This window comes from Carlito syrichta, unplaced genomic scaffold, assembly GCF_000164805.1.
Source record: "Carlito syrichta isolate Samal-C Ts95f unplaced genomic scaffold, Tarsius_syrichta-2.0.1 Scaffold304031, whole genome shotgun sequence".
Classification (NCBI taxonomy): Eukaryota; Metazoa; Chordata; class Mammalia; order Primates; family Tarsiidae; genus Carlito; species Carlito syrichta.
In genome coordinates, this window is record NW_007248127.1 from 964,881 (window position 1) to 977,972 (window position 13,092).

Genomic DNA, 13,092 nt, shown 5'->3' on the forward strand with positions numbered 1-13,092 from the left:
AACATCCAACCTAATACTATAAGAAAATGACTGACAGTAGTGGGAAACTATGAGGGGGGAGGGAGATGGGATTAATGAGCAAATATCTTTCTGGGGATGGGGAAGCACCTCTTATCAATAGGGTGCCTGAATGAAACGTATGTGTATACCTAACCCTTAACTGTACCTCACAACATCATAATAAAAAATATTGATTATAAAAAAATAAAAAATAAAAAAATAAATCTAATGCAACATATACAAAGTAGAAATGCCTATGCCAAATAAAATGGAGCTAATGTGAGAATTTGAGTATTTTAAGATATGTAGCTGGAGGACTATTTGTCTAGTAATACAATTTTCAGAAAGTTATAGTTTTGTATGAAGACCCACTAAATAGAGAAAAATAAGTTTCATTAATTGGAGAGGTATCAGTCTGGACATGTAGAAACAAACCCTTCTTGTTAAAAATTCAAATCAGCATTGTTTTATTCCTATCTTTTTTCTTTGTCAAGCCTTATTTGTCATCCCAAAGCAGATGGAGTTAAAACTGGCCTCATGCACCTGTGGTACAAGTGGTTTTTGCAATAGTCTGTCTGGAGGTAATTGTGCCTGGTTTGCAGTGATCTGTGTGTGTGACACTTTAAAACAGAATGTCATGACCCCTTGTCTACAAGGCTGCCTCTAGAGCAGCAGGACTTTGATTCTTGGGATCGAAAGACACAATATAATGGGAGAGTTGAGAGAGGCCTCCTGGGCTGGTTATGCAATAGAGAAAAAAACTGGAAAAATTTTCTGAAATAATATGGACAGGAAGAAACAGGTGTTTGTGCCAAAAGAGAACAGTGAAGATTTCAAGCAAATATTAAGATTTTGAAATAATTTAAGCTACAGATATAGTGGTGGATGCAACTGGTGTTAATATTGGGGAAATAGAATCTATAGAGCCAGTTTGGGGTTTGAGATCAGAAAACAACAGAACTTTCTCTTCTTCCTAGCATTGTTTTGACTGCTTTTGATCATGACAACAAATTTTTGGTATTTGGCAACAGTTCAGGCCATTCTAGTCCCTAATGTTAGACTATCCCAAAGTCTTGATTGTGATGGCATTAGGGAATCCCATTTTTTCTAGGCCTGGGCCGTATTATACTGGGATTCAAAGTTGTCTCAAGGATAACTTAAGTCTGAAATGAAACTTCTAGAATTTTTCAAAAGTTGAATGAACTATTTTATAACCTCTTTCAAAAAACCAAACAGCTTCATTGATTTTTCTGTAACACAGGTTTGAGTTGTTTTACTAGGCATGATACTAAAAATTTGAATGATCACTGTCTTAGTCCATTTCATGTTGCTGTAACAGAATGCCTGAGGCTGGGTAATTTATAAAGAAAAGAGATTTATTTAGTTCATGTTTCTGCAGGCTGTATGAAAGTATGGCACTGACATCCATTAGGCTTCTGTTGAGGGCTTCTCATACTGTGTTATAACATGGCAAAAAAGATTTAAAAAAGGTGGCGAAGAGGGGAGAAATCTGAGCATCTTCCTGAATGAATAAAAACACACTATAGTGGTAATAAATCCGTTTCCAAGAACTAATCTAGTCTCCATAAAAGGAGAACTCACTCTGCAAGAACTCTACCAAGGCATTCATGAGGGATCGCCCAAGGACCCAAAAACCTCCCACTTGGCTCCATGTTTCAACATGAGCCAGGTGTGATAGCTCATGCCTGTAATCCCAGCACTTTGGGAGGCAGAGGCAAGAGGATTGCCTGAGTCCAGGGTTTTGAGACCAACCTGGGCAACATGGCGAGACCTCGTTTCTACAATAAATTTAAAAATTTGCCAGGTGTGGTGGTGTGTACCTATAGTCCCAGCTACTTGGAAGGCTGAGGCAGAGAGATTGCCTGAGCCCAGCAGGTCAAGGTTGCAGTCACTGTGAGCGTGCCCCTGCATCCAGCCTTTGTGACAGAGTGAGACTCCGACTCAAAAACAAAAAAGTCAACATGAATTTTTGGTGGGAACAAATCATATCCAAACCGTAGCAGTCACAGATATTATTTTTAATATGCAGTTACAAGGAATGTGCTCTGTTTGCTGAGATGAACAAAAAAAGATAAAGGGATCAGCTATACTTAGCTGCTTCCTTCTGTACTATTATTTAGTCTGTCTACAGAAATTAGGATTAAGAAAAAAATTGATAAAGAATTAGAGAACTAATTTTCAACTACTACAAAAATGGACCTGTATTTGAAAGACTAAAATGGAATATGAAGCTGAAGAATGGTGACAAAAGGTTTACAGTTGCTAGAAGAAAACATAGGTAAAATATTGAATATGTAGCCTAGAAAATGTGTAGCTTTAAACCTGCTTCAACACTGTCTGTATCAGAGCCCTTTACTGTGATGTCAGGAAAGGATGTCTGGGTCTCCAGTGATCTGCTGAAATTCCTTGTTGGATAATGAACATCCTACCTGGATAAATCACAGCCCAGTAGCCGAAGGGATTCACACATTATCCTTTAGAAGAAAGCTCCCCATCCTCAGCATAGATTTCTTCTGCAAAATATGAATATGTACAGAGAAATGATTCTTTCTGCTCTATTTTATCACGGTTTATATTTTTCCTGGAAATTTTCATTGTAAAATGGGAATAGGGAAGTTTCTTGGGGCACTCTGGATCTTATTAGTTCTTTTTTTTAATCTTCAATAACCTCAATTGAACATTTCCATCTCCTTTTAGTAAAGAAGAGTAACTCATGCAACATTTTATTAAAATAATAAAATCACAAGCACAGTATTTCTTATTTCCTTTAATAATTTCTTGCTGGTTAAAGTGGAAATAATATCAGGGAGTCTTATGAATACAGTACTTTAAAGGCAGAAGGAACAATTGGGAGAATGGATAAAAGGTACTGTATATGTATCCAGACTTCTTTCTCTATCACGTTCATGTCTTAGGATCATATAACTTTATTTTTTAAAAGAACCCTAAAGCTTATTCATTCTAGTTAATTTATACTTGAGGATACTAATGCCCTTCAAAGAGACTAAATGATGGCACACTGATAGTAGAGCCTAGTCTGATACCCAGGTCTTCAGATTTCTATTTCATTTATTCCTTCCATCATTCTTTGTCTATGTTTAAATATTATTCAAAGACAACAGGGTCTGCTTCAACCCTAGCCTGCTTCCCACCTCTTCTCACAGTGCTTAGTGTTGTTTTGGCAAGTGAGCCACTCTAACTCCCATTCTGAGTAGATGCGGGAAAGATGACATACAGAAGGTGAAGTACAAGTTGTAGAAGGAGGAGGAGCAGTGGACTCACCTTCCCCGACTTGCTTAGTTATGGGCAGGACAGTGCTTAGGGCAGTGCCTAGTGAGCAATCAATAAATATTATTGCTGCTGCTCTTTCTACTGCCTGTAACCTTTCCTCTGCTCATTGACAGAATACGTTATATTGAGAGACAATTATGCCTTTATAATTAATATCCTTTCTAAACAAAATAGAAATAGTGGGAATGTATGGAAACGTTTTGCTCTGTAGTTTTGTAATATCAAGAAGTGTAATGTCTGAGTAAATGTCTGGATAGTTAAATTATTATAGGCTGTGTTGGATCCTTCTGTAGCTTTTCTGAGATGATATTCTTATTCTTATTTTTGTAGGAAAGCCTTTTAAAAGTTAATCTAAAGGATAGCAGTGTCCTCATCGCCAAAACAAAATAGAATAATATTTGCCCTCTGTTTCAGAAAGTGAAAATACAATTTCTTTGATCAGGAATTGAATGTGTTGACTTTTAAGGCTATGTTACTACTGTTTTTATCACTATATTTGTATCACTCCTTTAAAATTACACAGTATTTTCATGTCTTTCTTTCTGCAGTGCTTTTGATATACTAATCCTAACAAAGCCTTTGAACAAGTGAAATGTTAGTGAAATGAACTTATTTAACATCTAATATATCCTTTATGTAAACACTTGCTATTTTCTAACTACACCTTTTTTTGTTGTTGTTTTACCTTAATATAAAAATGTGTAGAAGCATGCTACCTAAATCAGAAAGAAGATATGTATTACATTAGGGTTAGGGTTAACATATGTCTTCCATAATTTTTTAAGGTTATATGAGCAACTTAACAGTACATTACATTCTCTGTATTCTGTAGCAGATGTTTTACAAGTTAGATACAACTATTAAACTCCAAAGCCAAGTTTGACTTTCTCTGGTTTCTGAAAATAGTCTTTACATTGAGTGAGTAATATTAATTCTCTGCTAATAAGTAGTCTAACCAGACCTTTGTTGCGACTAGAGAAGATGATAGAAACTTCTAGCTAAAAAGGCCCTAACACCAGAGCAATATTTCCAGGAAAATATTAGTTTATTTTAACCATCTTATTTACATAAAACAGATGGTGTTATTCAAGAAAAAAATCAAAACCTCAATGCTGAACTAAGAACGCTTGTGCCCTGGCAGCTTCCATCTGATCTGTTCTCTTTCTCTGCTAACATGAATGAGTATATTCAGATACCCAAAATGGGGTATAAAAATCATTTTTGTGGGAATAACAAGACATATAAGAACTATTAGTACACAGTATATATCTGTGTGTCTGTACAGTGAACAAGGCATGCACCTGTTCCTGCAGGGGCAAAAGCAGTTCTGTTCTTAAATGAATCCGTTTTAAGGAGTTGTGTTCTACTCTGTCCTTTCTCTCTCAGAAAAATCTATAAATGTCATGTTATGAGTTGCACTTCTAAAATCTTATTTTCTTTCTTGCTTCTTAGTCAATTGGAAATGCTAAAACAACCAGGAATGATAACAGCAGTCGTTTTGGGAAGTATATCGAGATTGGTTTTGATAAGAGATATCGAATCATTGGTGCCAATATGAGAACTTATCTTTTAGAGAAATCCAGAGTGGTGTTCCAGGTAAGCTAGGCATATACACCTATGTACTTGTGTTTGATTGCTGTATAATTGCAGAGCTCATGCTTGCTGGTGTGCATTTTATTTTTAGGTACTCTTGAGCATTTTATGAGAATATCACTACAAACCACACTTGGACCGAAGCATGTAAAATGGTAGAGGCAGGGGAGTACTCTGTAAATAGTCGTTGGGACTGGGAAATTTTACACTTAATGATTTTGACATTTTTTTCATACAAATACTTGTAGAAGAGTACAGTTAAGCAGAGGTGCTAGCGGTGTAGTCTTGTCTCGTAGTTCCAAATAATAGAGAAGTCATTGGTCTATGCCTTTAATGAGTTACAATTTGAATTCAGTTTAAGAAAAAAAATCCTGTTCCTCTCCCCTTCCTTCTTCTCTCTTAAAATATGTTACTGTATAGGTAGGATAGTAAAAAAAAAATCTTAGGATAGTAAAAAAAGTATTGTTTAGGTGGGATAGTTAAAAAAAAATCTTCACAAACCAGTTGTGAACTACTATCAAGAGACACAATTTGAAGCTGGGTGCAGTGGCTCACACCTGTAATCACATCACTTTGGGAGACCAAGGCAGTAGAATCACTTGAGCTCAGAAGTTCAAGACCACCCTTTGTAACATAGTGAGACCCTGTCTCTAAATTTAAACACACACACACACACACACACACACACACACACGCAAACGTACAGACACACACACACACACACACAGAGCGAGAGAGAAATTGATGCATCTGTGCAGGGTTTGCATTCACACATATGCTTTTGGTTCTTTTTTTTAAAATAGGAAATTGGGAAATACTATATGTTTATATCACTGGCAGACATACATTGACATATTTACAGGGCTACTAAGGGAGTGTGGATTTGTCACACACTCCCAGTATAGGGCTACTGTTGACTCTGCATGCCTCATGCTCTGAGATCTGTGTTCAGGATCTCCTTTTTTTGTTTGTTAGTGAGCAATTTTTTTTTTTTTATTTTAAAGATGTGGGGTACAAGTCAGGATTAGGTATACAAACGATCATTGTATAGGTAAAGTTTGGGCCTCACTTTTGTCTCTACTTTACCTGGTTTGAGACCAGGTACCCTCATTGATGAGGTGTGCCCTCCTCCCTCCCCTGGTAGTTTCCCACTTCAGTAGCTCCTTTACTGCATGTCCACTGCACTGAGATTCAAATACCCCTCGCACTGCCCATAGAGCAGGGTCCACAAGTTCCATTGCCCAAGTCTGACATGGCTTTAAAAATATCTAGGACATACTAAGGGTCATGAATTTGGGAAGCCTGCAGTACCCTGGTTTTAACTTTGGGCTTGTGCATGATTTATGTCTACCTAAAATATAATACTTGATTTGTATAGTAAGGCGATAGTCACTCCCCTCCATTGTTCTAATATGTAGGTACATTCAGCAGTGTTACTACACACACAGATTTTATTTAGGTTTTTTAAAAAATCTAGTTTAGTAGCCAGAAGAAACAATAGTTGAGAAATAGGTAAATTTAAAAGAAGATAGCTGACAAGAAAAAAAAATAACCTAATTAAAAAGTGGACAAAGGATGTGAACAGACACGTCTCAAAAGAAGACATACAAGTGGCCAACAAACATATTAAAAAATGTTCAATATCACTAATCATTAGAGAAATGCAAATCAAAACCCCAGTGAGATACCATCTCATACCAATCAGAATGGCTAATCTTGAAAAGTCAAAAAAAACCCCAAAACCCAAAACAAATGTTGGTGAGGTTGCAGAGAAAAGAGAGTGTGCATACACTGTTGATGAGAATGAAACCAGTGTTCAGCCCCTGTGGAAAGCAGTTTGGAGATTTCTCTAAAAGTTAAAAATAGAATTAACACTCAACCCAGCAATCCTACTACTGGGTATATACCCCAAGGAACATAATTGTTCTACCAAAACGACACCTGCACTTATATGTTTATCACAGTACTGTTCACAATAGCAGAGATATGGAATCAACCTAGATGCCCATCAATAGTGTATTGGATAAGGAAAATGTAGTATATGTACACTGTGGAATACGATGCAACCATTAAAAAAATAAGATCGTGTCTTTTGCAGCAAGATGGATGCAACTAGAGGCTATTACTCTAAGGAAATTGATGCAGAAACAGAAAACCGAACACTGTATGTTCTTACTTATAAATGATAACTAAACACTGAGTACACATGGACATAAAGATGAGAACAGCAGATACTGGGTACTGCTAAAGAGGAGAGGAGTGGGGTAGGATTGAAAAACTACATACTGGGTACCATATTCACTATTTGGGTGATGGGTTCAACAGAAGCCCAAACTTTACCATCACACAATATATGCGTGTAACAAACCTGTACATGTATCCCCTGAACTTAAAATAAAAGGGAAGATAGAATTCAAATAGTAAAGATTTGATTGATAGATAAATGAGTAAGTGGGTAGGAAAGATAGTCCCAGTTCAGTATGGTACCAGAGACCAGTACTGCTTAATACAGAATGGTAAAGACTAATCCTTATTGTCCTTTTGTTTAGAGACATTGAAGCAATTCTAGCTGTTTCACAGTCCTTAGGGCTGTAGAATATTGAGGATGTTTGGTATGTCAAAATGAATCACACAGAAAAAGCATACTTGATATTGTTCAAAGATGACCAAAACATTTCTGCAGAATTACCTGTTTTTCTAGTGTCTGTGTGCTGAACTGCCTGATCTCTTGTCTAATTATGCTTGTGATCTTTGGTATATTGGTAATTTGTTCAGTGTCTTCTGTACCTATATTAGGTTTCCTTTATCAGACATCAGGCCCCTTTGGACATCAAACCTGACTTTGACCTTAATATTATTCTTTAACCACCTGAATATGCTGCAGAATTCAAAGATATGATGATAGAATATTAAGATTCAGTTTCTTGTGAACAATGTTATTGTAACTGAATTATTTTTAACATGTATATGTGGAAAAAACTCAAGAAATACTAAAAATTACTTTAGAGTTATACATGATTTATCTTCTATTTTATAAAATAGTTATTAATTTTAAAAATTATAAACTAAAATGCTATAAATGATGGCATGCATTTGTGTATTTTTTAATTTTTTGAATAAGAGTCTACAGGTGTGTGCCTCCATGCCCAGCTAATTTTTTCCTTTTTTTGTAGCGATGTGGTCTCACTATGTTGCCCAGGCTGGCATTTGTGGATTACTTGCAAACAACCACAGTTTGGGTCCACCCCAAAATATGGCAAAGACGGTTTTATTCTTTTCCAGTCAAAGTGTTAGGAAGACCATGAATCTAAGAGATACCATTAGAAAATAGTTTTGATTATTACAAAAAATAATGGTTTTAACTTCCCCCCAAAGCACTGATATTTTATGGTTATGCTCATATATCAAGTTGTTCACAAGTTCAAAAAGTATTACTATCCAATATTGTTGAGTGTGACTATCGCATACATACACATGTGCGTATAAACTATAAATCATGAGTCTTAATCATAACTATTAGAAAATTTGGAAAAAGACAATTTATTTTACCAACTGAGTAATATTAAGATCTTATTTTTTGATAGAATTTTCTGAACTTTAGATTAAAATGCTGTAATTGAAACTCTTGTTATTTCAAAGGCAGAAGAGGAACGAAACTATCATATCTTCTATCAGCTTTGTGCCTCTGCAAATTTACCTGAATTTAAAATGCTACGATTAGGTATGAATATGGTGTTAGACTTATTGTGCTGGTATTGTTTTCTGTTAATTTTTGAGTTACTAAACTTGTAAAAAAAGGAGCTTATGTCATACTGAAATACTTCTGGATAAAATAAAGCAGTGATTAGTTGTGTAAGTGGAACAGAATTAGCCTTGAGATGATTTAAGTTGTGTGTTTAAGATCTTATCTAAGATGGGTGATGAATACATAGGGGTTAATTATATTAGTCTCTCTACTTTTGTATATGTTTGAAATTTGCCTTGATTAAAAGAAAAAAGGTCTGTAGGGTTTGTAATACAGGAAGTATTTGAGAAAATTATCTTAGCATGTAGATTGGAATAAAACCTTTAGGAAAGGACTATTTGTTTTACCAGTTAAGATAAACTATAAACATTTCGCTTCACTATTTAATTTTAAGTTTTATATTAAAATATTGTTGACACCACAAGCAGTCAAACTCTAGACCCTGTACATTTAACTGTGCTATCACTGCTTCTAATTCAGAGGGGACATAAGTGTTAATGCTTTTTCATAGACTGAAAAACTTTTAACTTTTTTTCATTGCAGGAAATGCAAATGACTTTCTTTACACGAAGCAAGGAGGTAGTCCTGTGATTGAAGGAGTGGATGATGCAAAGGAGATGGTACACACTAGGCAGGCCTGCACCTTGCTAGGTAATGTCATTTTATTCTTGAATTCTTATGAGGAATAGCTTTTTGACTTAAGCAACCTTTTTTTAGAATATTGGCTTGGCTTTGTATAAGTGGTGAGTATTGCCGGGAGATTCAACATTCCTTATAGGACACATTTAGACAGCAAATTGGCACAAGATTTCATTTTGGGGCAATGGAACAGTTCTAAAATTAGATTGTGGTAATGGTTGCAAAACTTTGTAAATTTACTAAAAATTATTGAATTTCACACTTAAAATGGGTGACTTTTATGGTATACAAATTGGCCTTGAATAGAGCTGTTTTTGATATTAATATATTAACATATAATATATTAGGTAGAACTAACTGTAATTCACTACTTAAACATTTACAAAATCTGAAATCTAAAAGCTAAATAATGGATCCTGTAAAAGGTCACATTTGTATGGGGGTTTTGGGTTTTTATTTTATTTTGTTTTGGGGTTTTTTTGTGACTGAGATATGTGACTGAACTTTGTATTACATGTAGCTTTTTCCAACATACTTGAAGCAGCTCTGTTGTCACTATCTTGTCACTATCAGTTGTCACTATCTTGTTTCTGAGATTTAAAAAATGTTGGATCTACATGTGAATAAATTAATCTTTAGAACTGTAGTCTACAACTTTTAGAGGCAAATTATTTTTTAAAAACACTTCACAGTATAAATAAGTCTAAAATTATATGTTGGTATGTTGAGTAGTATCCCCAGGTGAGTTAATTTAATTTAAAAACATTGTTTGTTTGTTTTTGAGTTGGAGTCGCACTCTGTCGCCCAGACTGAAGTGCAGTGGCCGCTCCCAGCCACCGCAGCCTCGACCTGCTGGGCTCGGGCGATCCCTCCACCTCAGCCCTTCCGAGTAGCCAGAATTACAGGTGCACGCTACCACGCCAGGCTAATTTTTTTGATTTTATTGTAGAGATGAGGTCTCACCTGCCCAGGCGGTTCTCGAACCCGTGGGCTACAGGCAATCCACTCACCTCAGCCTCCCAAAGGCGCGGGATTACAGGCTGAGCCACCGAGCCCGGCTAAAAAACATTGTTAATCACAGTGTGAAACAGACCACTGTGGAGCTTGCTAGAAATGCATAATCTCAGAGCCCTTCTCACACTTACTGAGTCAGAAACTGCATTTTGCAAGATCTACTGGTGATTTATATGCATATTGAAGTTTGAAAAACACGGCATTACTTCTAATGCAAAATCTGTTTGTAAATAGTAAATTGTGAATTTGAAAAAGCCAAATGCAGGAAATGGCAAAAACATTCATTATAGGGTTAACCCTCAGTTAACCTGTATAAGATTACATATTTGGAAATCATTTACTACTCCTGTAATTAGATAATTATGTCTAATATTCTGGAAATTCTTACCTTACTAAAAAATGAAACCAGATCTGATGAAAGACAAAAGCTGTCTAGCTTTTCTCATGCCACCGTATCCTTTTGATCCTGCTCTAATGCTGTATTTGGACACACACATCAGCCTAAACATGTCTAATCGTGGTGTCTACTTGACTTATATGTAGTCTGTAGTTAGGACAAGTAATTAAATAATCTGAGTTAAAAACAGCTTTATTGGGCTATAGCTTGCATTTGGAGTAGAGATAAATAGGAATAGTAATAATGTTAATAAAATACTTAAATTCAGTGTATGAATAATGACAATCTTTTTTTGGCATTTAACATGTGTCACATAGTATGTTAAGTATGCTGTGTGCATTATCTCATTTAATGTTCACACCCTTTGAAGTAGGCACTGTTATTTCCAGATCTCAAATGAGAAAACGAAAGCATAGATGAGTACAGTCCATGTGAGATAATAGATCAGTAGCAGAGTCAGGCCTTAAGACCAGGTTGGTCACCCTCAACAGCCTTGCTGTCACCCATGGTAGTGGATGACTAATGTGCTAATGTCAACAAAGATGAAAGTGTTGTTAGCTATGAGAAATTATAATGTACATAGTATCTGGCAATATTCAAGAATTGACAACAGGCTTAAAATTGCTATAATTGTTTAATTGCTGTTATGAAACTAATCACTTGTTCGTGTACTGTATTGTTTCAGGAATTAGTGAATCTTATCAGATGGGAATTTTCCGAATACTTGCCAGCATCCTTCACTTAGGCAATGTTGGATTTACATCCCGAGATTCAGACAGCTGCACAATACCTGTAAGTCCAGAACAAGATTAGTGGGATGGCAGTTGGATTGTATTTTAGTTTTTGTAGATTCTTTAAAGAAGCAATATATTTAAAGTCTCTCTATTAACATTATCAAAGAGATAATTATCAAAGAGATATATTATCCAAGGAGAATCTTGAATTGAGAGTGAAGAAATAGGGATTCTAACCCTGGTGTAATGTGATTTTGTGTGTGTGTGTGTGTGAGAGAGAGAGAGAGAGAGAAAGAGAGAGAGAAGGAAGGAGGGAGGAATCGATGAAATTAGTAACTATGATGTAAATGGTCCATGGGATCAGAGATTCTTGGAAGTTAGTGCTATGAGGGATCATATCGTACCCCTGCAGGACTCCCCACTGCCTGCAGGAACCCACACCTTACTTGGTGTGACTTGGAAGGTCCCTCGTGATCAACTCCTGACTTCCTATTCAGCTTCTTTCTCTGTCACCACTTCTCGCACTTCATACTCCAGCAATTTCATGCCAAGCTGCCTCTCTCTCCTGCTTTTGCTTAGATCCTCTCTGTTGGGATAGGTTGATTGCTCTTCTTCCCTGGCCAGCTCTTACTTTTAACATGCAGCTCAGGTAGCATTTCTTCTTATATTCACTCCCCCTTCTGCTTTCCCTTATTGTAGCTCAAATCACATTATTCTACAAAGGTCTCTTTTGCTCACTTTTACCCATTAGGATTTGAGGTCCTTGTGAATGGAGCCATCCTATTTATTTTAGTATTCTAAGACCTTAATTTAGATGCTTTTTAATTCAACTCATTCTTGGTTACCCTCCTCTTGTGTAAAAAAAAAAAAATCTATTCACTGCCTTTTCTAGATTTGTACTATATTAGCAATGTGAGACATAATACAATATAAAATAAATAACTTTATGATTTGAAGAAAGACCCTATTCTATAAATTATTTATTAGTCGAAGGGCCATGAACTAGATAGGCAGGGAGTTTTGTTTACAGAAAGCTTTATTCCCATGATTTCCTTTATGGATATTTGATGTGGAATTTTTCTAAGCTAGGGATTCTAATTTTAGATGTATGATTCCTCTCCTCTCCAGCCTCTTCTCCTAATGGTAGTTTTTTAAAAGGCAGAATGATAATTCTGATTTAAACCAGATTTCTTCTAATGAAATATCTCTACTAGCCTTTTTTAAAATACAGCTTTGTTGAGATATAATTTACATACCCAAACCCATTTAAAGTGTTCAATTAAATGGTTTTCAGTATATTCACAGATATGTACAACCATAATCAATTTTAACTATCTTTATTACCTCAGAAAGAAGCTCAGTACCCTGTATTCATTGCCTCCTATGCCTCCATTCCCCTAGTCATAATAACCATTAATCTATTTTCTATCTGTATAGGTTTTGCCTGTTCTGAACCTTTTATATAAATTGAATTATACAATATATGGTCTTTTGTAACTGGTTTCTTTCAAAATCAATCCATAGTATGTATCAACATTTCATTCTTTTATAGTATGTATCAGTACTTCATTCTTTTTTTTGTTTTGTTTTGTTTTGGTTTTTTTGTTTTGTTTTGTTTTGAGTTGGAGTCTCACTCTGTCGCCTAGACTGGAGTGCAG

At 35.7% G+C, this 13,092-nt stretch overlaps 1 protein-coding gene across 1 annotated transcript in view; it reads left to right on the forward strand.

The window, feature by feature from the left end:
* Window positions 1–13,092, forward strand: part of LOC103261836 (unconventional myosin-Va) — a 104,877-nt gene that overhangs the window by 20,028 nt on the left and 71,757 nt on the right. Inside the window, exons 5-8 of the mRNA XM_021713079.1 lie at window positions 4,765–4,908; window positions 8,545–8,626; window positions 9,194–9,301; window positions 11,386–11,492. Coding sequence (XP_021568754.1) covers window positions 4,765–4,908; window positions 8,545–8,626; window positions 9,194–9,301; window positions 11,386–11,492 — 441 coding nt within the window. The remainder of the gene's footprint in view (window positions 1–4,764; window positions 4,909–8,544; window positions 8,627–9,193; window positions 9,302–11,385; window positions 11,493–13,092) is intronic.